The sequence below is a fragment of the Pezoporus occidentalis genome, unplaced genomic scaffold, assembly GCF_034315485.1.
Source record: "Pezoporus occidentalis ecotype Australia unplaced genomic scaffold, CSIRO_AGI_Poc_V1 ctg14, whole genome shotgun sequence".
Lineage (NCBI taxonomy): Eukaryota > Metazoa > Chordata > Aves > Psittaciformes > Psittacidae > Pezoporus > Pezoporus occidentalis.
In genome coordinates, this window is record NW_026913209.1 from 2253134 (window position 1) to 2280300 (window position 27167).

The window sequence follows — 27167 nt, forward strand, 5'->3', positions numbered from 1 at the left end:
TCTACAGTCATATATATCTTGGCATTCTAAAAAAATCATAGGTTGTAGACACCATAATCTAACCATGTTTTTTCCCAAACACCATAGATTTGTCATAAGTATCCTGATTCTGTGCAGTTAAAATTAGTGGGAACTTTTGCACAAACTCAGACAAGTTGTGGATCATCCTACTGCCAACAAGACTTAGAGCCACCTTTGAATTTCATATCTGGAAGGTGATAACCGAAATGAGGATTTCAGGAATATTAATTTGAAATTGTACATCAAAGTTGTTAGCCTCAAATCTTTTTGAGGCTGAAGCAATGTTAAAGAGCACAGTATACACAAGCCTCCTTTCTTCCTACGCCCCAGCCAAATGCACACAGTTGCTTGGATATGAAATTCCAGCAAATAATCTGACAACACAAACACGAGCCCTTTAAATGTTTAAAATATCCTGATTACAACAGTATTAAATGTGTCCCTTTACTTGGAAACTCTGGTCTTGACAGGGACTAAAATGACTCTAAACCTCATCCCTTTTTCAGGCAGAATTTCCTAGCTCCTGCTGTGTGGCATCTACCACTAATCTGACATGCCAGAACAGTGGCAGAACAAAGAGGAAACCATTGTAAATGTATTTATTTCCTAAATCTGCATAAAATGAGTATTTCAGGGATGCACTATTCAACCTCTGACTGCAAAGTTTTGTCACCCCTAATCAGTCTTCAGTGGAGAATTTTATCAGTAAATGCAGAAAGAAACAGTTGCATTTCATAACTCCATCTGGAGGTAATAAAGTGTGGGTCTGTCTGTATGGGGAAGCTACAACAAAATATGTCAGGGTATGAATTTCAAGCACAATAACTGCTGTGCTCTAAGTCTCTATGTAGATGCTCTTCAGCACTAAGACTTCAGGGTTTTATTTCCAGTTTAACTTAATCCATTTTCACAGTGGACTCCTACAGAGGAATTAGTGTCCACACAGAAAACTATTTCTTAAAGGTATTCCGAGATATTTTCCAACTAGACAAGCACTAATTGTTAATATATTTAAAAATATATATTTCCCCATAGTAGTAAAATAACAAACCTGAGTACTTTTTCAGAAGAAATTAGAGTTCCTCAGAGACTAAATCACCCCCATCTGCTGTTTTGCAACGCATGTTGTATGGCAGCCTCTCCTACTTAGACATGCTAAAACAGTACATGAACAAAGAGCAACTCTGGCACATGCATACATTTCCCAAATTTACATAAAATTAGAATTTCCAGAATGCATAATGTGCCAGCCATCTCAAAGTATTGTTAGTCTGACTTGTCTTTGAACGGGGTTGGTACAGTATCGATTATATATGAAAAAGGCTGTTACTTTTGCTGTAGTACATGCTGTATTGCAGAAAATGTCACTAAAATCTAACAAATGTGCCAGACTGCTTGTACAAAGTGGCATGCAGAAAGCAGGCACGTTCCCTTTTTTTCACTTAGGAATTAATTTATTCACCAAATTTTTGGCTTTCCATGCCTGGAAGATGTGAATGTAAGCAGCCAGCCACATTCCCTGAAGCAGGTAGCTGAGTTACCCATTTATTGACCAGAAAGGCTTGCATGTGGTCTATGAAGATGGGGATCAGCAATGAAGCACATCGCTTTTCCTACTTGGGGCATTTCAGATACAAATATTATGCTGCTACTCTGTTACTTAGTGTCAGAACTTTAAAATGATTTTCAATATCTAGAAATTTAATCCACGGCATGAATTGCTCCAGGTCTGGCCTAATGAGTATTACTGGCATATCACATCTTTATTGCTGTTATTTTTAAGACAGATATGTGAGAAGAGGGAGCACACAGAGAAAGCGTTTCCCTCCATTAGGAGTAGAGCAAGGTAGCCCAAATTGTATCCTGTCTGCTGAGGGTATAGCATGAGATTTATTAGGAAAGGTTTCTCCATATTTCAGATTTAAACAACACCACCAAAACACAGTAGATTTTGTGGGAACTCACACTGAGGGGAAAAGAATATTAATGCAGTGAACATTGTTTCAAAATATTCATTTTACATGTATTAGGAGGGAAAACTGCACTTGGAGAAAAATTGCCCCAGCATATATTAAAAAGGCACCCTGACTTTTTTTAGAAATTCTTGGAACAATGAATCAGGAAACATCAGTAGTGTTCAAAACTGTGTTTCCAAAACGAATCTCACTGTTTCTTGAAGTATCTTGCTCTGAATTGTACCAAAAAATGCTAACTCAGCTCTTGATATTCCATTCTTATTCTGTTAAGAGAGTAGTAGTTTCCAGATATGACATATGACTAGGTTCATTTAGCACTTTTCATGGTACAGAAATGCCATGGAATAGAAATGTAAAAGAAAAAAAAACAACATAAATCAAGATTCCTCAATTTTGTCTGTAAATATTCTCACTAAGCCTAGGGGGCAGGAAATCAATTTCAGACTCTAGGTGTTAATCAGATGACAGTAGGCTAATGGAGTATCTCACAGCATCTTGTTATGTGTGAACTCAACATTCCTGTTATTGATACTCAGCAGCCGTTGCTCAGCAGAGTTTGAGGACAGCTGAGAAATTGTTTTTGCAGGCTCCAACTCTTCCAAGGAATTTCTGTGTCTCTGTTCTGTTCTTCAGTTCCAAAGTAATAAACAGATCTAATTATTCATTTAGGTTTAGTGATTGAAAAACATTTCTTAGTACATATAAAATATATTTGGTTTGGAGGTTTGGTTTTTTTTTTTCAGTTTTTCCCATGTAGTGCTACTGTAGATTCACACCCTGGTCATATGCCATAAATATTTATCTTTGAAGTTAAAACCTTGAGAATAAAAAAGCTTGCAGAGACATTATGCAGACATGTTGCTTACCAAATAACCTTTAAAATCAGGACACTTTCACTCTGTTTATCTGTTAAGCATGGCAAGAGTTTGGGGTTTAGGGACTTCTGTTGTTGATTTGTTTTCTTACTTTTGCATTGACAAACTTTTATATTAGTGAAAAGAACTCAGACAAAGAAATTGAAGATCTGGGGAATCTTCTGTTTGCCTTTTTTATTTTTTTTTTTTTTGTCACTAGTCCCAACCTAACTGGGGACAAATATTTTTCTAAAGATGCCTTATGAATAACTAGGGTATGTAATAAGCAACCATTATACATGATTTCCACACTCATGTGGAAAAACCCATAGCTAACTTTTCCAACATGTCTGTATTTGTTTTATACAGTGCCATGTTGAGTTTCCCTTACAGAGAGCATTACAGTGCTAAACTAAACATCTGACTTGATAAAAACTGGAATTACCTTCAAAGCCACAGCCCATGTGTTGTATTTCCAATTTAAAGCAGACGTTTGAAGTACATGGGTGCCTGGGTGAAATGTTCCTGAATATGCATGAAACCCACATTACAGAATCCAAGACTATCTTTATAAGCATGCTGCTTGGATAAGTCATGTTGTGGACTACACACCATTAGCACAACATTACAAATGTACCTTTAGAGGCATTGCTATCTGAGTCACCACTGTAAGGAGCAAATACAGCAGTTTTTAAGGCAGCAAGAGGTACATCATAGAATCGTAGTATAAAGGCAAATCCCCAGCAGGCAAATATGGATGATAGTGAGTGTTTGGACAGGCCACAGGGACTCGCCTTCCTGAAGAGGAAGTTCCCATATTTACATAGCTGAAGGCCTAAAGAGACCCTAAATTGTATTCTGCCTCAAAAATGCACTACTTAAAATGAGCAAACATGAGGCTAAGACAGGCTATGTGGTCGTGGTTGAAGTCCTTTGGATCTATCAGGACATAAAAGTTAAGAGATAATTAATTATGGGTTTTATAAATTGTTTTGAGATATTTCTATCCATGATGATATGAATTTGGCTGTGGGTTGTCCATGCCAGGTTACAGGGTCCAGCAGGTGTGGGAGAGCATCTCTTCACAGCCCTGGCTTGCAGGTTTGGGAAAGTTTTGACTGCTTTTATATGGCTTAGATATGGAATTAACAAACCCAGCTGGCTCCATGGAGAATGAGCTCATGCAAATCTGCAAGGCATTTTCAGAGCTGGAAATACTTAGAAAGTAACAGCAAGACCCAGCTGAAATCAAGCTGGCTCTTACCATGTTTATTTGTTCTGGCCCCGTAAGAGCTGACATGATTCCATGTTGCTCCACAAACTTTTCTAATATTCCACAGCACTTTCTACTTATCCTGCAAGAACACTTTTAATTGAAGCCCAGTACTATTAGGACAATAGTACCATCCCAGGACCAACAGCTCACCCAGCCTGTCGAGTTATGTTGAGTGCACAGCACAGAGTTCTTTCCAAGTGCTGTAGGAACCAAAGAAGGTCCAGGAACAGGAACAAAATGAATAAGCCCATCTGGACCTAGCTGCCTTCTTGGACAGACAGCAGAGTGCCTGTAGTCTCTTTAGCTATTTTATCTGAGCTTTAATACAGCCTCAAGCACTGACTGCCCATTATTTTAGTATGGAAACCTGTTACTTCTCTGCTATGCTCTTGTGTTGAATTAATGTTATTGTGTTTTTAAAAGGCTGCCAAAACTGCCTTCTACTGGCTTCATGGAGAGAAGTATTCATGTGCAGAAACAGATTCTGTTTTGCTTAGGCTACTGCTATGTATTGTGCCAGTAGTATTGGCCCAGAGGAAGAGAATTTGTGAAGTCCTAGAGACTCATAAGTTGAAGCCTGAGGCGCAAAACAATGAGGTGCTTCAGTTGTAACTGAACCTGCATGTATGTGTGGTTTCCAAATTAAAAGCTGGTCTCTATGACTAGTGGGAGAACTGAAGAAATGGGCATCAGACAATTCCTCAGCCATCAACCACCACCTGTGTGAGCAGCAGTGCTGGATCACTGTCATCCTGTGATACTTTGTGACTGTAAAATCAGTGGGTTTGCAAAGAGCTGACAGTATGAGTAGAATCCATGTCAAAGAAAAGAAGTTGCAGAATAACTGTCAGGATGCCAAAACCATCAAGGTACCTGAGATCTGCTCCTCTTAACTACCACAAGGGACTCTTCCTTGCTATTTCAGTCCCCATAGGACTTCACCTTTGAATGACCAACATTTGCTGGCTAAAACCAAAATGCTGTACTGTACAGAGATTCTTAGCGCCCCAGTGTGGGTGAAAATACCTTTTTTTTGTCTCAGCTGTGAAAAGAACTGGAGGCACAGCCTCTGCCTTGGCCTCCTGTGTGGGCACCAGGGAAGCTGGGCACATCCTAGGGCACAGGTAGATCATATCCCTAATGGAGGTAGCCAGGGCATAGGGGGCCCAGGCGTTTATGTCTGATTTTTAGACGTGGATGGAGTCATTCTTTCAAAAGACACTGTATTAAACCAGCTCAATGCTATTACAGTGTGTAAACATTTTTTACTCTTACTCTGCAATATATGTTGGAAGTGTGGTTGTAATATTGACCTGAAATAAGGAATCATCTTGAAAAGACTGAGGAAAACTGACCTAGAACACAAAGAGGTTATTAATGCTTTTGAAAAATATACCACCTGAGCTGCAATCAATAGCCAGTAAGGCAATTAATAAAGAGCAAGGCTAACAATATATTTGTATTCTCTTTGTGTACAAAATGTAACTGAATAGACATAAAATCCATCCTGCTATTGTCTTTCTCTTGCTGTGGTTGTGATGGAAAGGAGATGAATGGATTTAAGAGTGGTTTCCTATAGAGTGGTGGTCTTGTACAGTATCCCATTAACATTACAGAATAGGTTTGGTACTGCAATGAATTATCTGGACAAGAAGCTCTATATGTACTTCTCTATCACCCATTTAGGTTGTGTGACTAGACTTCCATACAAATTCACCAACTTCCCATAGAAATTAAACAGAAAATATGGCTACTTCTGTAAATTCTTTCTCTAGGAAAGCTGGAATCCTGAAGGTTTTTAAAAATACCCATTTCCAGGAAAGTAATTTTTTTTCCCCTTAGGCCTTTTAAGCATTTATTTTGAATGTTTACTTCATAATGTTACACAGCACTAAATCTCTCACTTTACATTAGATCTCGGGATGCATGCTGACAGCTGATTTTAAATTGCTGCTGAAAAGGCAGGTTTCCCTTCTCCCCACAGCCCTGTCTATGTGCATAGAGAGAAATCAGGTCCTTCCTTGAGCAAAAAAGATTGCCAAGAAAAAAGTGTTATAAGTGGCCCAACCACAGATTCCGAGGACCTGTTCATTGAGCGCAGTTTTCCCCATACAAATACCTGCTTGATCTTCCATCAAGCTATTTTCTGTCTTATTTTCAATTTCTATAAACTGCATTTTGCATACTTTAAAGGTGGTGACAAAGAAGATCATATTTTAGAATCTCTAGGAGGCAAGATTAATGAGCAGCTTAACCTCAGTTCCTTTGAATGGGCATTTATCGATCCTCACAATAACATAAAGAAGTGAATGATGAAGAATTCACTTATTCACTTTGTCTAGCTCACTTCTCTGGTGTGGTGGACTAAAAAGGGTTGAGACTAATGGTTGTGAGACTGTGAAAGTAATATATGAGACCTAAGAAACTTGTGTCGTTTAACATGCCAGGCATTCTTAGTGTCCTCTTACGTTCTTATTTTTGTAGTTAGCAAATTTAGGTGCATATACACTATTTTAAAATACAGAATTTGAATAAATTCCCACAAGAAAATTATGTGCTCACTTCACAACGTCAAAAGCTTTTTTTCCCTTTTCACTGACGACTCAGCTTGACTGTGTTGGACATTTAAAATTCAATTTGTGTTCTTTCTGCCAAATCTAGTACATAAGCATCAGCAATAATGATTTGGAAGCCACATATCTGTGCAGACTTAGCTGTTATTCCTAATGTGACCATAACTATAGCATCGAGGTGGAGTACTGATAGCCTTGTTAAAGATTCATGCAGTGCTTAGGACACAGCTCTGTTCTACTGCTACATCAGTGCTGCTGGGCTGACAAATATAGCAGTTTTTCTCACTGTGGTGTGACTCAAAAGCACATCTCACAGTAACAAGATTATACTTTTGTAAACTGAGTTTCTGAGCACTGCAGGATGCAACAATAATTTGTGAGAAAAAAACAACAAAACTGTAAACAAAAAATTAACATTTAAATAAATCATCTGCAAGTCTCATTCTTGTTTAGCTTGGCTTACTGTGGAATTAGTAGCAATTACAATATCTAAGATTAAACTTCTTTGAAAACAGGGATGTAAACTTCAATTTATGCTGTTATGTCTTAGTGTAAATTGTGGTAATTCTAGAAATTTACAATCATTATTCACTACATGATCTTATTTGTCCTAATTTTATACAAGTCAACGTCAACATTGGAAAGACTCTCTATTTACACAGGTATGAGAACAGCAGTGGGCCCTTCTGTGCAAATTTGCAGGTGCAAATTCTGTGCTATATCATGACCCAGACTGCCCTGTTGGCTATGGTGTGACTACATCATGTGTGAGACATCACAGCTAACATTTCCAAAAGCAACCCCTGTGCCCCCTGTGCCCATCAGAGATGCCTGACCCATATTCTATTTCAGCCAAGCACCCACAATCACAAGGCACCTTCACAAATGTGCCAAATGTTATGCCTCTTTCCTGACATTTCACTTGCAAACTCCCCAAACATTTTTTCCCACTGGCCAGCTTAAAGTCACATCTTGACCTGATGATTTGGTGGAAGAGGTTGCACTGCAGTGTGTGTAATCTGCTATGGGAGCTTAGGAAACTAAATACATCCTGCCAAATAGATTTTTGCTTCCATGCCTGTTTCTCTGCTACCTCTTGAGCAACTGCATGGAAAGAACTGAGCACTACAAACTATATTTAGTCCAACCTACATGTCCTATATGTCCAGAACTGGTTTAAATCCAGAGAGAAAGATGCTGCTACAGTCACAGAGTTGTGCTCTGCTCTGAGATGCCGCAAGCTCTCATTGTTCATAATGCATGAGAAGAACAAAGGAAATACACACAGATCCTTAATGTGAGCTATGCTAGGACATACACTTGAGGACAGAAGGCTGGGCTTTGGTGAGAGAAGCCATAATAATAAAGACATCAAACAGCACATTGAACTTCATCATCTCCCAGCTGCAACCCGTGGAAGGCAGGGCCTGATGCTGTAGCACTGCTCTCTCATGCCATGCTGCTGCTGGCAGATGTATTTCCCATCACATGGGCTCACATTACTCCAGCTGTGTGAGGGCTCTAGTCTGAACCACCACAATCACCACCACACATGGCTGATCTTCACACCTGCTACTGATCCTTAAGTAATGTCCGTATTGACTGCTGCTTTCCCAACGGCTGGATGTAGTCACATGCAGTGCCATAGGCTGTGTGTGCTGGCAGGCAGCATCAGTACTGCCAGCAGCTCACAAAACACACTCAGCTGACCAAAGATGTGCTGTAGGGAAGTGTATCATGGGCCACAGAACTGGGTCAGGCACATACCATGACTCTGCATTCAGCGCAGCAACAACACATGGGTCTTAACTTGTTCTAACTTCATTTTTTTCCCTATCTTATTCTTGAAGAAATAAGACTGTTAAATTAGCTTTATTTTGGGGGTGGTCAGGACGGTTTATGTCACACTTAGTGCAGTCTCATTTTGATTGGCAAAACTGTGGCCTTATAACAGTTAACCTGGCAACAAATTACTAACTTAAAGCATTTGTCCCAATTAAAAGAAAATCTTCATTTTTTTATAGAAACAAAAATGTCTTACAACTTTACTTGCTAATTATAGCTTTATTAAAGTGCCAAATTCTTTCAAAAATCATTTTGAGCCAGCTAAAAGGAGACATGAAAAACAGTTTTATCGTAATTGTATAATTGGAAAGTTTTATAATAGAGAAGTATTTCAGAATTTCCATTTGTCTAAAGTGCCTTGTAGATTTCTCCACAGTGTTTTAACTGCACAATCAAAACTGAACACCTGTTTGAAATTAGCATACATCCAAACAAGAAAAAAAGACATGAATTTTTGACAGTGAGAATAATTAACTGCTGGAACAGACTATCAAAGGATATAATGCGTTCTCATTCACCTTCTTTAAATCAAGAGTAGGTCTGTTTTTAAAAGACACCATCTCTCATTCTGGGATCATTTATTTGAAGTTCCACAACCTGTGCTATGCAGGAGATCATAATAATTATGGTCATTTTTTGCCCAATATGTCAAAGAATATTTTGGCTCCTGGGACACTCAAATACCACATGCCTGAGTGCTGGCTCCTGTCAGCTGCCACCAGCCTGAAATCCCTCTTTCCTGCAGATGAAACAGCTAGCAAATTTTAGAGGTATTTATCCCCATTTGGTCTGCATTTCTCACATTGCCCCTAGAACACCGGTTCACCTGGCTTTGAAATCTCTTGTTAGAATAAAAATAAAACAGTAATTCCTCTGAAAATGTTTTACGAAAGAAAAAGCTATCCAGCATCTTTTATTAAGATATAAGAGCCAAATTAAGAGGTGTTTTAGCCATCTTTCATTGATTTCACTGCCCTAAGACCTTTAAAAATATATCTATTACTTCTTAGACTTAAATATTTGGATCTCGTTGTGCCAAGAGTTGTTCAAACACTGAATTAAATGCTGTCCTAGGCATGAATAGCTTACATACCTGCTGCAAAGCAGTGAGCCAGATTCCACTGCAACGCAGAATTGTCCCCATTTCTACTCTTAAATATTTCCCATGCCCCTGCTCTGGCTGGGGATGTGGACTACACCTTCCTCTGACTTAAGTAGCCAGAGGATCCAGGAGCTTAGGGGATGTCACTACCTGTACGAAAGGACAGAGCCAGCCACTTCAGGATCTGTCACCCAAATCCAGCCTACCTTAGTCCTATCCTCCAGCTACTGCAAGAGGACACATCTTGAGCAGGGAAGCTATTGCTGACTTAAGCAGTACTTGTAAGTCAGGTAGAGATTTCTGTTGGGAAATACACCCAAGTACAACAGTATTTCTCTATGACGGTTTCTTTCTGCTTTTTCTCTATCCTTTCTCCTGCTTTCCTCTCATTTCATAGCTAAGTGGAGGTATCTGCAACTCTCAGGCAGCAGGCAGGATCCTCAGAGACTGTCCTTGTATCTGTAATTTTATGCAGTGTTTTTAATTTTCACTCAGTTTTAAGGGGTGAACATGTAGCTGCTGTCTTAAGTATCTACTCAGCCCAAAATACACAGTCTTCATAATAGAGAGCACAAGTAATAATAGCAAGGAGATGCTGTTAATATGATGTAAGGAAATATATTATCACTGTAGCATATGACAAAGACTGTAGCTGAAATTACACCAAAATACACAATGCATCACTGTCAGGCAACACAGACATGATCCACAGGCTGTGTCTTAGGAATGTAGCTTTTAAATATGCATTTTTTTGTCAGTGTTGTCCAATGCTCAGACTTTTACTGGAAATATTTTCCACTAATACTTTGAGAGAATTATTTCCAAGTATCACTGAAATTTTCATTCATTTCTTGAAACTGATGTCTTTACAGACTGAAACATTACATAACGAAACTTATGATTTCTACATTTCTTAATATGAAGTCAATAAGATTTTATGAGCAAATGCATGTGAAGAATTTATCTAAAATTCATGTATTTCAGATTAGGATTTGTGGAAGAATTTGCCTGGCATATGAGTAAATTATCTTCTGTATCTTTACATAAGTATGCCTTTGTGCTAAGCAGAATTAAGAAAAGCCAAATACAGTCCCCATAATGTCAAACTGAATGAGAGTGCTTATGAAATATGAACATTTAAAAGGACCTAAATATTAAAGAACTGGGCACCTAAAAAGGAGGTTCTCTTAATTATAGCTATGATGCCAGACAGGAGTCAAAATCTTGTCAAGATAGAAACAAGGTATTGAAGAGGAAAGGCAAGTTTTTGTTGTCAATTTAATTAAGAGTACAATGAAATTTTATTCCAAAAAACTGTATCTTCTCATGCACTGAATTTGGATAATATTAGCCTATATTCAATAAAGGTCTCATGTGCTTAAACTTAGAATTAGGTGAAGCTGAGTTATGTAAATCTAGTGACTCATGATGGCTTTTCAAGGCAGGGCCCACAGCGTTCTAGTTATTCTCTCCTGGTCATCCCCACCTGGAGACCTGACATATACTTGGTGTCCTCTCCTCTCACTGACCCCAAAAGAAGAAACCCAGATGTGCACAAGCGTGGTAGGGCAGCCCAGTCTTCTCCTGGACTTTGGAGTGAGAAGACCTCTGGGGGTAAGAATCTCCAGACTACTGGCACCTCTTCCCCACTGTGTATACATGGCCATGGCTTCTACCCAAGTCTGGATTTATTTTGACTCACCAGTTGTCTTTCTGTTCAAACTAGAGATGAGTCCATAGCCAGTGGGCTTCTGAGAGGTCATTTTGCACTGCATTGAATAGCAAGCACAGAAGCCTTACTCAGGGCTGTTGGTTGCACTCCCAGCTGGTGGACACCTGACCGTGAAGAAAGCTTGCCCACAACAGTATGACTGGCTTAAACACCCCACAGAACAAATAAAGATGAAGATTGTGACGCCTAGTGCATAGCAAAAAAAAAAAAAAGAAGGATAAAAGCAGCTTTGCAGCCACAGAATAGAACATGGTTTAGCACTGGTTTATTAAAAATACAATTAATGAAGTTACACTTGTCATGAATCTAATTTATAATCAATGTTGATTGAGTGCGTAAACTCTTGACTTCTGTGGAGTTAAAATGAGAGTACATGGCAAGTCATGCTGTTGTCTTATGAAGTATCAGACAACACACTTTTGAAAAATCACGTTGCTTCTCACTTGATATGTCTATGCCAAAAGATGATGTACAGCTACAGGTGTAAGTCTGTCCAGATCAGTTAGCCTAAAAGGTCGCAGTGCACTTGCTAGTGTTGAGTTTCTTGCACTGTACATCTTCCAATGTTTGATAATTTTAAGATAATAGCTGTGTCGTGGTTTAAACCCTAGCCAGACAGCTTGTTCACTCACTCCCAGTGAGTGGTGCTGGGCTGAGAGCAATTGAGCTCTCCCCTTCCCCGCTCCTGGAGGAACGGGGAGGAGGATCGAAAGAATGCAACTCCTATGGGTTGAGACAAGAACAGTCCAGCAACCAATGTACAACACAAATCACCACCGCTACCACCACCGACAACAATAAGAGAAAATAACAAGGGAGGACAATACAATACCACCGGCCAAGAAACGAGTCCCACCCGGAAGCCCGTGTCCTTCCAGGTAACTCCCAGTTACCCCCCACCCCAGGCATGACGTGCTGTGGTATGGAATACCTCTTTGGATAGCCTGGGTCAGGCGCCCCATCTCTGCTTCCTCATGGCTTCCCCTCCTCCCTAGCAGAGCATGAGCCTCACAAAGTCCTTGGTCAGGGTAAACATCACTTAGCAACAACCAAAAACATCGGTATCACCAGCACTGTTCCCAGGCTGGAAGTCAAAACACAGCACTGCACCAGCTACCATGAAGGAGAAACATGACTGCTATTGCTGAACCCAGGACAAGCTGCTTATTTAAATATTTTATACCAAATTACGTATCATGTAATGAATAAAACAGTGCACTACTGTACATGCAGTTTACCATGCACATTAGCATAAGACTGAAGGCGAGTGTCCACTCCAGGACATAGGTGACTTCAGTCACTGATAATGGTCACATAATGGAGTGTACTTGAAATGTGGAAGCAAAGTCCCAGCAAACAGCCACACCATCCCAACATTCTGCGTCTGCAGCATCCTCCTCACATCACCCCCAAGGCAAACAGAGGCATTGCTTCTGACCACAGGAACAAAGTCTTCATTAATTGGCTTTCTATTACTGATGATTTTGTTATTGTTAATATATGAAGAGGAGAAATGAAGAGGCTTACCCGAGTTCATGCCCTTTCCTGGAGTGCAGTAGGTCTTAGAGAAGAGTGCTGATCACAAGCTCAACCTGAATGTAGAAGATAATTCTCCTATTTCTGAATCTTTCCTCTACTATGGAGCAATGCAGACCTATGCCTGCTTGTTTACTTGCTTTTTTTCTCTCTTTTCCAGCTCTCTCTCTCTTCCTTTCTTCCCTCTGTTTTGTAAGTTTTATTAATAATTCTACCATAATTCTACAAAAATACTGCATCATATAAAAGGATTAAACACTAAAATTACATCACAAAATTGTGTAAAGTAGTTCTAGTTAGTACTTAGAAGGTCCTTTTATTAGGCAAATACTTTGCTATGGATAAACCAGTAGTTTATCAGACAGTATTTCTTTTTCACACATAACCTGTTAGAAAAGACTGACTTCTGTTGCCCATAACATGCAATTTTGATGGGTTCCAGGAAAGTACCCCTTTGACTGCTGACTCATTTCCCATAAGTTTTCTTAGTTCTGAGGATGGTCAAGGCATTACTTAGTGTGTCTAACTGCCCCAAGCCTTCAACAGCCTAGATCATTCAGCAAGGCAAGAAACCTTCACAAGATGCCTCCTACCCTTGTTGTCTCTCAGTCATGGGTCTTGGGTTATCCACAACACGGAGGGACAGACAACCATGTAGCTTGTATGAAAAAATAAGGAGTTTTGGAGGAGGTTGATCAAGACGTTCCCCCAAACAGGCCACTGTTCTATTTAAAGAGTTCAAGCTCCTCCTAATTGTCCCTAATTGCTCCTAATTGCCCTGGGAGTGGAAAGTGTTCCTCCCTAGTAAAGGAGCCTTTATTAGAGAGCTGGGTCTTTCACTGTCTATTCCTTGGCAGTTCTCGTCCCCTCTTCAGAGACACTGGGGGTGTAGAGCAGTATGGAGCAGTCTTCTGTCCTCCCCTGGAGGAGGCAGTGCCAGGAGCACAAGCACTTGACACACTCAGCCCCAGAAAGATCGTGTGTTGGAGAAAAGAAATTCCCACATAAATACAACCAGTATAGTGTGGCTCATGTGAGTCTGTATGTCCTGTGATCTCCATGCCATTACACATGCACAAGGCACATTTATGGCCTGTAGGCCATGGAAATCTGAGTGTTCTCCTGGAGCCGGGTACACTAAAACAAAATTAAAGAAGCTCCTAGGTGTCTCTGAACTACACTAGACAACATAGGGGTTGTGGTAGATTAACTATTTACAGGCAGTTTTATATTCTACACTAATAACCACAGGCTGACAAATACTCTTGTTTTCTCCTGATGTCCATAGCATCATGTCATTGGGGACTTACTTACCTGTGTAAATGGCCACAAGGCAGGTTTGTGGCTTCAGATGGAAGCCATATTTCCTTGGAAAGCTATAGCACCGTGAGAAGAATCCTGTGTTTCTGGTCCTCATAGCTATGTTCTAATCTTGAATCACTGAATATTTAGGTCAAGGGCAAGATAATATCCTCTATAATTCCATTAATTGGTAATTGATAAGTTACAAAAAGAAGTTAGCATATACTTTATTTTTTACTACTTTATATATCTAATACCATATTTGTGTTAATTGTCTAACCTACTCAGAACTTATTAAACTTTCACTTCTCTAGAGAAGGCTGTTCAGAAGCTTTGCAATTAGCCTTTTTGTTTATTATTTCTTCTCCATTCACCCATGAAATGTAGTTCTCACCTTTCCACTCACTTATCCTAGTGCTACCCACACACGTATGCATACACATATCTCATATATACCACTAAGTCACATATACATCAGTCGTTAGATGACTCAGCTCACCTAGCTCATGCCTGCTCAGAATGCTGAAATTACCAGTTTCCTTCCATGTACACATCCTGTTTCACAAATTCAGTTCTCACTCAGGCATATGTAGTTTTGGTCAAAAAATCTTCTCTGGTACTCAAAGAAGACTTGAGCTCTGGATTACTGCCTCAACTCTGAGTGCATCAAAACATCTTAGAATAGCAAAGCACCCTGAATTCTGTCATTGTCCATATACTTCTATGATCTCCTTTGCAGACAGTGCTCTCATAAAGACCTTCAAGTCTTACAAAATTTAGCTGAGATTCAGAAAATGACATGGTTTTCTGAAGTGGGACTGTGGTGGGATTTAAGCACCTTTGCAGGTCTAAAAGAAATCCACAAATTCCAGATGTCTTTAGATATTTACACATTTTACTAGTTGAGTTCCTTGTTCCAGTCAATTTAACTGAGCAGAGCAACGTTGACTGTGCTGGAAAAGGAGGGACCTGACCTTAAAGTACATCTATAACATCAAGCTCTTCAAAAAGCACAGTGGCTCAGCCACTGGAGATGCTACTCCTTTCCCTGTGATTTCTTCATGGCTAGAACGACTGTCGAGTCCCAGTTCTTAAGGCACTGGTGTAGGCTTGGAAGAGTGACTTTATAGACTAAGGAAGAAGTCGACTTCACTTAGGAGACATGAAGGTCTTGGTGTCAGTTTTGCATTTTATCTAACTAGAATTTCACACAAAATGCACAAGCTTTCCTTGAAACAGCAATATGCAAGTACGTCCTCTTAGATGAATGTCCCAGTCTATGCTTTAAGGGCTTAAACTTTGCCCTTCTTCAGTCCCAGAACTCTCGGATTGTTTTCTACCAAGTCCTGTTTCTGAAAACAGCAGTTTAGGTACTTCACTGCACAGGAGGTCTGCAGTATATGAAACCTGATAGGAATAAAAACATGTCCCTGCAACCCAGCATTAAGTACCTAATCCCTCTGACAAGGGCAAGGGTATAAGACTTAACTCTGCCGTCAGGGTTTCCTATCAGATAACTTTGGCAGCTCCCTATTTAACACATTGTCTATTTTGATTCTCATTCACAGGTTCAATGAATAGAGAGCTTAGGCTTTTTATTCTAGGATGTAAATACCACCTAAAATTTAGTATCGTGGCTCTGAACATTATCTCTTACATTATCATTAACTAATAACATATTAACTTTAGGGATCTTGTTCATACTCTGTCCCCTTTGTTTTTCATTTCCAATATTAAATAGGCCTTTAAAAGCTGTAGCTTGTTTCTGTAGCTTATTTATTGTTGAACCAGAAGTCACTGACAGATACAAAGCAGCAAGCAGTTAGCAACAACAAATATTTGGGGCATTAGAGATGTAGCTTGCTTTCACTATCCCTTATGAAGGTATCTGGATACAGAACTTCCTCTGACTCCTCTCCCTGCTGCCCTGAATATAGTTTTAAGTAAATTCAACAGATTTAGATGCCTCAATAGGAAAATTAATTTATTTGTTATGCTTACCATAACATGTTATGCTTACCAGCCATGGAAAAAGCCTCCTACAGTATAGGATGTCTATAGCAGTGCAAGCAATCCTTTTTCCATGATATTATTTTTAATCTATGGTTTCTAACAGAGTTCATGGCCTTTCATGACCAAGGGCTAGCCACACAGGATTATGATTTCTTTCTGTTGCATAGCCTGAAGAAATAATTGGAAGCTACTAGAATTGAAAGCATTAACTAGAAATATGTTATTGAGGCCTAGTAGGCAAGCTAAATATGAATCATTGCAAAACCACAACATAGCACTTCCTCCCTCAAATAATTAAAAAGCCGAATATTTTGCCAGTGTTATAAAGGTGTTGCTTCCATTTTACAAACAAAAGTAAGAGGACTGTTAAAAGATAACTTATCAAATGATAAATAAAAAAGATAAAATTACTTGCTTTGTTGTTTTAAGTACGTAAGTACTTAAAAGTTCGGGCACCTGTGTTCACAGATCTGTCTAGAGTCCTGTTTTGCAATAGTAAGATGTGATATGATGACTAAATATCTTAAATATAGAAAAAAAAATCCCATTCCAAATCTGAGAAATGTTAACAGTATTCCACTTGTATGTAGATGAAATATGCCTATTCAAACATTCAAATATTTACCTTAAATTCCAATTCTGAATGACTGTTATGTGTTAAAATGGGAGACCCAGATGTTTAACCTGTTGGACACAGAAATACAGCTGTTTGAAGCTAACTTTCTGTAGAGATTGAAGTGATTTAGCAGAATTTTAGCTGATATTTAGCAACTGGTTCAGGTATATTATGGCATACACTAAAAGCCCACTAACTTTTAATGAATGTCTGTATTAATAGATCCTCTCTATTTATCCTCTGCATTCTTTTTGCAGGTCATATTGACTCTCCTGGGCTCTCTGTAACATTTTTTGCTATTCTCCAGAGATGGATTCAATCCAAGGACTTATTTCCATTCACAGTCCTGGGCCCATCAATTATGCCTGACCCCTTTTCTTGCTGTCCAGTCAGACCAAATATTTTGGGTTGAAATAAATGAAAGAAACAATTTTCAACTTGCACATTACATACAGAGGACCAACACAAGGGTTCCCATGTCAAGGCTCACAGGTAAAAGAACAAACGATTCCTCAGAGTGCACACTCCTTGGAGTCCCCATGATTAAACAGAATACAGCCTCTCCCACTACCATGGTGGCTGAGCTGCTCAGCTCTGCTTGCAGTAAGGCCTGTGTCCAAGATGTTTAAGGTTTTTTAGCTATTTCAGATGCTTAAGTATTTGGACTATATCTGATCAATAGTTCTATAAGAAACAGACATTACTTGCCTCTTTCAAGACCAAATCTCTGGGAGAAGGAAACTCTCCTGGGATGTGAGCTGCAAATGAAAGTGTCTACCCTCAAATTGGAGAAAAAGTAGCTATTATTTTGTTCAGATAACAACTTTCAGCTTAACTCAGCTCAGAATGTAGGAACCCACCTACACAAAGAGGTATTTCTAAACCCTAGGGACCAGAATCCCCCTGAAAACAATAGTGGTCCAATGGCTGAAATATATCCTGCTGGATGGAAGGCCCAGGTTTGGTAAAGCTGAAGATATTCAAACAAGGATTTGAATCCCGTGGCTTAGTGAATAGACCATTTATCTAACAAGATAGGATCCTGGGGTTTGGTCCTTGCTCCTAATTTTCTGAATTTTGCTTTAAACTGTTATGGGGTACATAGATTGAAGGATGTTTTGACTTGGGCATTGCATATAAAGATTCTTATTTCTGGCATGGTGGTTTGAGCTATTAGGCTAAAATTCATCTTATGTGCTTGTTCTCTCTTCCCAAGAATCTGGTACTTGACTGCATGCTGACACTTCAGCAGGACAGATGCAGGGTGTTTTGTTCACTTTTTTAACCGTCTAACTGAAAACCTTGATCCTGTCAGAATATATTAGACACTATTTGAGAACTTCCATTGTACTGGGAAGCAAAGCAATACCTGACATCTCTATCCCAGTGAGGCTGAAATTCAGAAACACTTAGACCAGGGACTTGTCATGCTAGAGAAAGTGAACCGCCAAAAGTAAGGGAATGCCATGCTTTTTAAAATAAAAAGTACCTGTAAACATCGCGAAAAGGCTAGGTTTTTTTAACATTTGTAAAGAAGTGTTTGCTATCATTATTTTGGACTTAACACAGATTCAACCTCAATCCTCCTTTAAGTCTAAGCCTAAGCTTTTTATTGGATCTAGCTACTAATGCCTACTAAATTAGTTTCTTTATCTCAATGAACATTTTGCTCCTATATACCTTTGAACCTCTGGATACAGCCTTCCATGTCACTCTTGAATTCCTTTAGCCCACCTCTGAAACTCATGCATGGGTTTCTGTCAAAAGTTTTCAAGGTATCCAGCCATCAGCAATAGATCACCCACACACATGCTTCAAAATTTTGTCCCTCTGCAGAACAAGAATGCCAAGGTGCCTCCTGCAGCAGTCTCTTAACATCCTGAAACATCTGAATAAGTTTTAAGTAGACTTTAAAAGATTTATTTGGTTGCTAAACAGCTAAATAGCTTCAGCTGTATATTGCAACCATGCCTTTTACTGTTGGTGTGGTATTTCACAGTGGCAGTGAGGACAGACAAATGCAGCTTAAAACCGGGTCTTTTTCCTTCATAGTTTCTAGGGCTCTAGTAACATTATGTAGCCTTGGTGTATCTTTTGACAAACTACATAAGATGGCATTTGTGACAATATCCTGGGAAATGGCTGAAGCTCAAAATAATCTATCCATCCTTTTCCTTCTGGACAATCTCCAGGCATGACTCTATGTGGGACACACTCAGTGTTGGAAGAGTGGAGCCACCAGTGTGCCTGCCCTGTAGGACTCCTACTGCACAGGATCAATCTGGGCTTTCCTTAGGGCAGATACCAGGCTTTTGCACCTCACCCAAACCACAGGAAGTAGTCTCACTGAAAGCCAGGGTTATTCCCTGTGCTTTCAGTTGGTGTTTGATCAAATCTAGGTAACAAGCCATAGAAAAAAGCAGTAAACTGAATTCAGTCATGGTCAACACTGTCATAGCACTTTTGTAAAATTTATTTAATGCTTTGTAGATATGCTCAAGCGACACTGATGAAAAATGTTATCCAAAAGGGTTTGTCTGGAATAACAGATCAGTGAAATTCTCAGTCATGTTACACAGTCCTCATTTACAAAAAATGAAAACATTCCTGCACATGAGTGAATAGTAAAATGCCTGGGCCTTTAATCTCCTCAGGGTGGAAACAGCACATCTATTCTGCTATGCAGTTACATCCTGAAAGTTACATCATGTTACTGAAGTGAAAGCCTTATGTTCTTCCAACAAGGGTACCACTGGAGCTTTAAGTCAAAACAGTGAAATAAAAATTTGGAAAAAAACATTAACCTATCAACAGATGTCATATTTCTTAGAGCACTGGCTAATTACGCTAGCAGATTATCAACTGCAGTGTCAGTACCAAAACACTGAGTTAGTTTTATATCGTTCCTTGTGTTGTTATGTATTACACAAAGTCTTAAAAAAAACCTTCCAGAAATATATGAAGCTTTACTGCAGAAGAAATTAATGCAAGAAAACAGTGGTTTTAAGTACTAGAGATATGAAGCATTGTTTCTTCATATCCTCCTAAGGAGAAAACAACTGTACTTCATTTTAACTTGATGTGCTTCAGAACTCATATTCATATAGGTATTTAATGATCCAAATATAATGGTCCTATATAGTATAATTACTTATACGAAGGCTCAACTTCATATGTAATATTTTAAAAAAGATGCTTTAGTGGAAAACTTTCTTTGGTTCTAACAGTGAATAAGCTGTGAAATGCTTTGGAGGCTATTGACCATAAATTTTGAGCACAGTTGACAATCAATGCTATTCCTTCTTGAGAGACTCTTTGCTTCTTCCTCCTTTGCAGTATAGCCAACACAAGGAGAACAGGTAGAGTGCAAGACAAACCATCAAATCGTAGTGGTAAAGTGTTGCAGCAAAAAGAAGAAAGAAGAAGAAATAAAAGATTTTGAAAACAACATGTTTTAAACCTGAAGACTCACTAGGTAACTTAGGCGCTTCACTCTTCTGGTTAGAAATACCTGCAGAATCAGAAATGTGCAGGTTTTCCTTCTGTGAGTCATCAAACCAGTTTGGTGTTTTCCCCTCAGTTATTAAATGGACAGATTGAAAGCCTGTTCCTTCAGCTTCTTTTGTAGGCTTACTAATCAAAACCTGTGGACTCCATGACTTCTCCTGTTTCAACTCTGCTTGATGGAAACATTGATCCATACTTCTTCCTCTTCGTTCTCTAGAAATTGCTAAGTCTGAAGTGGAAGTTACTTCTTTTTTCTCAGCTTCAGGATATAGGTTTTTATTAATACATGTAATTTCATTTGCTAGATTTAAATCATAGCCTGACTCAGCAGCAACCTTATCAAAGTCTCTATACAGATGCTCCATGTCTCCTGCCCCAGTGGACATTTCAGAAGATGCCAGTGAAGAGCTTATGTAATGGTAGCTGGGCACAGTATTTGCACCAGAAGGTGGCATTTTTGTTTCAGCTTTAACATTTAAATGGCAAAGTACATCAATGTGTCTTTCTTCCCTATAGAGCTTTTCTGCTTTCTCACTGTACAGGTGCTTCTGAGCGCTCAGGGGACACTGAGATACTTCTGAACATAAGCCTTGCTTCAGATCCTCCTTCTTTCCTGTGGAAGAAGCCTTTACTGTTTCTCCTACAGGTAGAATATTGCCCATGTCTGGTTGTGCTTTGGCACGCTTTTCCTTGCTATTGCATACAGACATCGTTTCTCCTTGCAGTGTTTCATGTACGCATGCATTATAAATACCTAAAACTGATTCCTTTTCAAATTCAGTGTCATATAATACACCCACTGTGTTGAGTTGACAAAGAGCATAATGTGAACCATCATTTCTCCCTTCATGTGTATCAAACGCTGTTTCCTTTTCCTCTGTGGGCCTGTCACTTAGTGCAGTCTCTTGAGGTAGCTTAGCAATTACTGCTTTTTCACTGGCAGACATTTTTTCTGGAGCACTTTCTGATGTTGTTTTAATTATATAAGCTGTACCTGCCTCTGCTTCTGCTGTAATACCCTGCTCAGAGACAGAAGACTTCTCACAACTCTCTGCCTCCTGGCAGGTAAACAACTCCCTTGTGGAAGCCGTACTCTGAGGCTCTGTGCTCCCCCTTGCTCCCCACCGAACCTCTCTACCCGTTTCATGCCAACTCCACTCTACGGGGTTTGCTTCACTTTCCTTTCCTATCAGTCTTCCTTTACTTGTGTGTTCTGACTTCCCTCTGTCTTTTAACCTCCTGAATCCTCCGTGTTCCCGCGTGTCCTCAGTTCTTCTTTCATCCTCCGGAAAGGACGCTGGCAAATCTGCAGACCTGGGTGGCTGTTTGTTGTCTTCAGCTGACAGAGGCATTGGGTTCAATGCTTTGGTGGCATGTTTTCTATGTGACTTGAAAGGCTTGGGTGCTTCCTCCTCACCAATTATTGTTAAGTCTGCTACTTCGATGACTTTCTTCTCATTCCCTGCATCAGTGTTATAGTTCTTTCCTGACATTTCACCATCTCCTTTTTTTTGTGTATATTGGCTTTGTGTGGAATCTATTGAGACATCAGCACGTGCAAAAGTGTCAGCATATAAATCTCCTCTTAAGTGTACCTGAACTTTGCTTTCAATCATCTTGATTTTTCCTTCATTTTTGTCAGCGCCTGACAACAATGAATCCAGAGTTTGGTGAGACATTTGCAGTGCCTGGTGCTCCAGAGCTGGATTAGCATTGCCATCCAGCATCCCTGCTATGCATACATTTAATTGCATAGATTCATCATGCTCTGGAGAAATGGTTTCTGGCCTCGTTTCACAGGCCCCTTTTGAGATATCAACATCATCCTCAGTGATGAATAACCTCTCCATCATCTTACTTCCTGAGGCACTATCTCTTTCACCTTTTGAAATATCTGTGTGGCTCTCTCCTTGTCTGCTTGAGACAGTAGCTGTAATATCGATAGCCTCATTCTGCTTTGTCCCAGGAAAATATTTTGCTGATAAAAGGCTTTCACTGGTACCAGTACATTCCAAAGACCGCTCACCACTCTTTACTGAGCCAGCAGCAGCTTCTTTCCCTGATGGCTGACTATCATAACCTCTTAGGGAATACTTGACTTTATCTTTTAATTCTCTTATCCCTTCTGAAGCGTTTTCAGATGAGGAACTGATAGGCACAGGGTGCAAGTGACTGCTTCTTTCTGTCCAGGTTAGCTTTTCCTCCAATCTTTCAGTTTCACTAGGAAAATTAACTGGTTCTATTGTGTGTAAGTTTCTTTCATCTCTGGAAGAGGTACCTCTAGCTCTTGCGAAGTTCTGACTTAGCTGAAACAATAGAACATAAAAGAATGATCAAAAACTGCTTTTGCAAAAAGATTACTAATGAAGAAGGCAGGATTTTGTTATGGAAAGTTTTGTTTTCAATAACAAAGCTTTTACAGAAACATGTTCCAAACCATTCGCAAAATTTGCATTGTATGTATTTTTTAACATAGGTAATGAGCTTTAGGGTGGTGTTGAAAGGAGTGGGAAATAAAACAGCATTCAGAACTCTCTCTTTATTCATGAGTTCAGTAAGCTGCTAGTGCATTTTATACAAATTAAATCTGAAGAGAATATTTCCTTAAAGGGAGGCTAATTCAGTCTCTATAAATTTGGTTCTAGGTTTGGAGGGAGGGAGTTGTGGGTGAGGGGGGAGGATTGGTGCTTAAATAAGGGCATTGATATAGTACATCAAAGCCTGGTAATGTACAGTATTGTCCAGTAAAATAAAGACACATTTCACACTGACAAATACTGGAAGGATTATCTGTGCTTCATTTCTCCCAGGGACCATTTTACAGGCTTCAAACCAGACTGTTTTTAGACAGTCTGGTAAGACATGAGTTGGAAATGAGATTAGCAAAGTAAAAGGCCAGAAACTAATCATTCTTCCTCCTAGTTCCCAAATATCATATTGTATTATTCAGCTATGCCTGCTTGTCATTGCACTCACTTTTCACTTTAGCGTAGTCACACTGATAGCACCAGCTAATCAATTAGAGGCTAGCTTCTTGGGCACCCCTTTATGCATTTGCACTTGCTGTAGATACTCCCATTACAGTTTCTCTTATTAATATGTTTTCTGCAAAGCCTCTGCAAACTATTAATAGTAAAACGTCACTCAAAGAAAAGTGAGGGAGCTAATGTCTCTGCAAATTCTGTTTTAATGACCCTCTGCCAACCAGTGCTCAAGTGTATTTGAGTTCTTCGGTGATGCCAACTGTCAGGATTTAACAGTGAGATGCCTGTGTTTTTTTCCCCTCCTCATAACTGACATTTGCATGATCTCAATAATTATATGCAAATCTTACGATTTCCCCTTCTTCTCACATAAGGCTCATGTTACTTGTCAACTGCACAGCTGTCTTGTGAGCCAATGCCTGTGCGTTTCAAAGATTTGGTTGTATTTCCATCTATTATAAGCCTTCATTGTTTAATTCATTAAAGAGAGCATAGTGCAAATTAACATCTAAATTATAGCTCCCCCTTCATTTATTGTATGGACAATCCTGGCAATCGCCAAACAAATGGTTATATTTGATCCTGCTTTTAGTAACAGGGTGGACTGAGGATTTTAGAGGTCCTCCTTTATATGTTTCACCATTTAAAAAAAAAAGGTCCCAAAATAGGCAACAATTTTCAACTTTTTTAAAGTAAAAGATAAGAAAATTTTATATTCAAATAAGAGGAATTTATTCTCTATCCATAAGAAAAAAAAAAAAAAAAGAATGGTTCTCATCTTCCTTCCCTGTCTGATTCAGTATTCACATTTTCACAGGTGATAGCTATTATAATCTATGATTATGAATCTATGCACCCAAATGATATGAGCTGAGAACAGATACTGAGAATAATAGATTGCTGTACGTGTCTCATTTATTGCCATTTTTTCTTTCATACTGAAAAATGCAAGCCAAAGCACACACACACAAATCCAAACACATTGAATGTTCACTGAGTGTGCAATTTATTTTAAAAAATCTAATGTCGAATACAGATATAGAAAAATCTGCTAATATGAATATATATATTTATTTTGCTCATATAGCATGTTACAGAGTTATCCTTTGAAAAACCCCAAAAGCAAACAGTACCATAAATATAAGAATTTTGCCAAATACAAAACATTTATTTAAGAATATTCCTATCCTACTTTCTAGGAGGACAGGTTTTTAAAATATTACTCTTATAATTCCTTCAAACTGTCCTTCAGAGGCTCTGGCAAAGAAGTAAAATGGAGAAGTCATTAATTTAAGACCAGAAAAAGTTGATGCACTATGTTGAAATCAAAGCACCTTCTATTGTTGAATCGGTTAGAGACTCAATGAAAGTACAGACCAGGGCTTTACATTTGTAAATTAGTACATCAGTCAGCTCTGTTAAAAGGGGGCATTTCACCAGCTTTGAAGCGTAAATGGATTCAAATCATTTAATACTGTAGATATAATTGTATAACACTTACCAGCAACTCTAATTCTTTTTCATCTTCTTCATGATTACCCTGGTTGTATTCTGCATTTTTATCTCTTCTGTTTTCTTTATCTGGTTTGGTGTCTTTGTCTTCTGCTTGTGAATAAACAATTGCTGGGATGTTTGTTCCTGAAGGGTTAACAAAACATACTTGAATAATTTCCATGAGGTTGTTTGTTACACTATTTTTTAATTAACATGTGCAGTAAGGAAGAACTAATTAAACAGGGTGTTGTACCTGAAGTCCTTGAATTATTCCACGTGTCATTGTCAGACGTTGTCACTATTTCTTCTTTGCTGTTAAAGAAAAAGAAACTTGCTGTGTTATTCTGCAAAAATTATTGTTCTAATGCCTCTTAGAGCCAGATATAAAGACCATTAGTTGATTACACAGTATTTTGAATGCTGTTTGAAATACTGAAAGTAACAGCTTTATAAAATATAGGATTTTTTTCTGAATGACCTGATATTAAGCCTTGGTCAAAGAAAATTGGCCAAGAAAATGAAAATGTGTTGACCTTCAGATTACATGGCAAAGCTGATGGGTTTTCCCAGGCCTTTTCTGAGAAAGCAGCACAAAAGTGATTAGATGGGTCAGTGACAGGAGAGCGCAACTTTGGGGTCAAGCAAGGGTCTGGAAGGATATATGTGTTCCAGAGACGGCACCTCTCTCTTGCTTGTATTTTTCAATACATATTTTAATATTTGTACATACGCAGAGATCACTGGAAAAAGACATCTTTGTTACCTGAAATAAATCAAAAGCTTCTCCCTGTGTGTATACAGTATAAATCCTGTTGCTAAGCTGTGCCTGGCCAGCAGGAATGAATTCTACTTCCCTGCAGCCAGTGCAATTTTTACTGTTGCTTTGCTGGCTGTGAAAACAAAGGCCAGGTCCAACATGACAAACACCTACAGAGAGATGCTGAGCACCTGCAGTCCTTGTCAATATCAATGCAAAGTGATAGCAGTTTGAATTGTGTGCTTATAGGGATTAACCTTTAGTGGAAAGGGGAAAAAAATGTAAAAAGAATGTCACTTATATAAAATGTAAATTATTGGATCACTGCTAATGACTTCTCTATGAGGAGCCATTGTTTTCTGTAGGTCTTAATTTATGCGTTTGTCAACCAGCCGTCCACCTCTGTTACTGAAAATTACTTTCTAATTTTCAAATATTAATCTTCTCCCCTTCTATTTTCTCACAGCATTTTTCATTTGAATTGATATAGCATTAACTCTGCTACCTAAACGCTTCATTCAGAAGGAGGATGCTAAATTTATACTCTGTTAAAATAATCTAGACATCGACTGTCACAAACTTCTTAAAAACCAGCCTTTATAGGGATTGCCAGGCTAAAGTAGACAGAAGATCCTGCCAGCCTAGCATCTGATCTCTGACACTGGCCACCATCAGATACCTCAGGAGAAGATGTAAAGCTCTTATATGAGGATACTTGGAGTAGTTTGCACTGCCCTATTAAATTTCCTCTTGGCCTTTTGTTGTTCAAAGCTGTGCTTGGAGCACAAGTTTTAAATCTCTTTCAACAGCTCTTTTTCATCATTAATTGCGGTAATGCTGAATATTCTTTCTATCCATGTGAATGTCATGTCACTCCTGAATTCTGGTACATGCATAGCCTCCGCATATGTCTCACTCTCCTACTCACACTAAGTTGTACTTTCCCCTGCTAGCAGTTGCTACAATCTGCATTTCATCCTGAAAAGGCTTGCAGACCCATACCTTCTTTTCAATAGATCTGTGGGGAGTTTAAGGTAAATCATTATTGCTTAATATTTATACAATTTTAAGGGGTTTTTTTATGGTTTAAATGCTTGTCTTACTGTAACATCTTGTTCCCAATTTTCTTTTTCTCATTTGCATCTTTTTCACCCACCTGCTCCCTTCTTCCATAAGCCTAAGCACTGTGTATCTTGGGGCTTAACCATGAGACAGATGCATTAAAGTATTTAGGTGCCAGTAGGGTGTATGCAAAAGCCCCGAATTAGGAGCCAAGACAGGTATAAAGCATAAGTGAGTTAGTCACCCAAAATGATACCAAAACCACATGGATACAGCAGAGAACCTCCTAATACTATCCAGTGGGGTCCAAAAAAAGGAGTGTCTCAAAGATTTTCTTTCAGTGTAACTGGCTACCTGCAGCACTCAGCCATGTGCAGCAGGGCTGGAACTAGATGATTTTAAGATCCTTTCCATCCCAAAACATTCTATGATTCTGTGCAGATGCAACTCTTGGGGAGCAGGGATTTCATCATTTGCTGCTAGAAGGGGCCCTCATCTATTTCTTAAAGGAATGGAT

At 39.0% G+C, this 27167-nt stretch overlaps 1 protein-coding gene across 2 annotated transcripts in view; it reads right to left on the reverse strand.

Annotated features, from left to right (window-relative positions):
- Positions 1-17358: 17358 nt before the first annotated feature.
- Positions 17359-27167, reverse strand: part of PPP1R3A (protein phosphatase 1 regulatory subunit 3A) — a 29118-nt gene continuing 19309 nt past the window's right edge. The window contains exons 2-5 of one of the 2 annotated variants that reach the window (XM_062609587.1): positions 25085-25143; positions 24839-24975; positions 21558-22659; positions 17359-20357 (exon numbers count right to left, since the gene is read on the reverse strand). In XM_062609587.1, the coding sequence (XP_062465571.1) occupies positions 20140-20357; positions 21558-22659; positions 24839-24975; positions 25085-25143 (1516 nt within the window). In that variant the 3' untranslated portion in view covers positions 17359-20139. Of the gene's footprint in view, positions 22660-24838; positions 24976-25084; positions 25144-27167 lie in introns of both variants that reach the window. The other variant, XM_062609586.1, reaches the window with a different exon arrangement.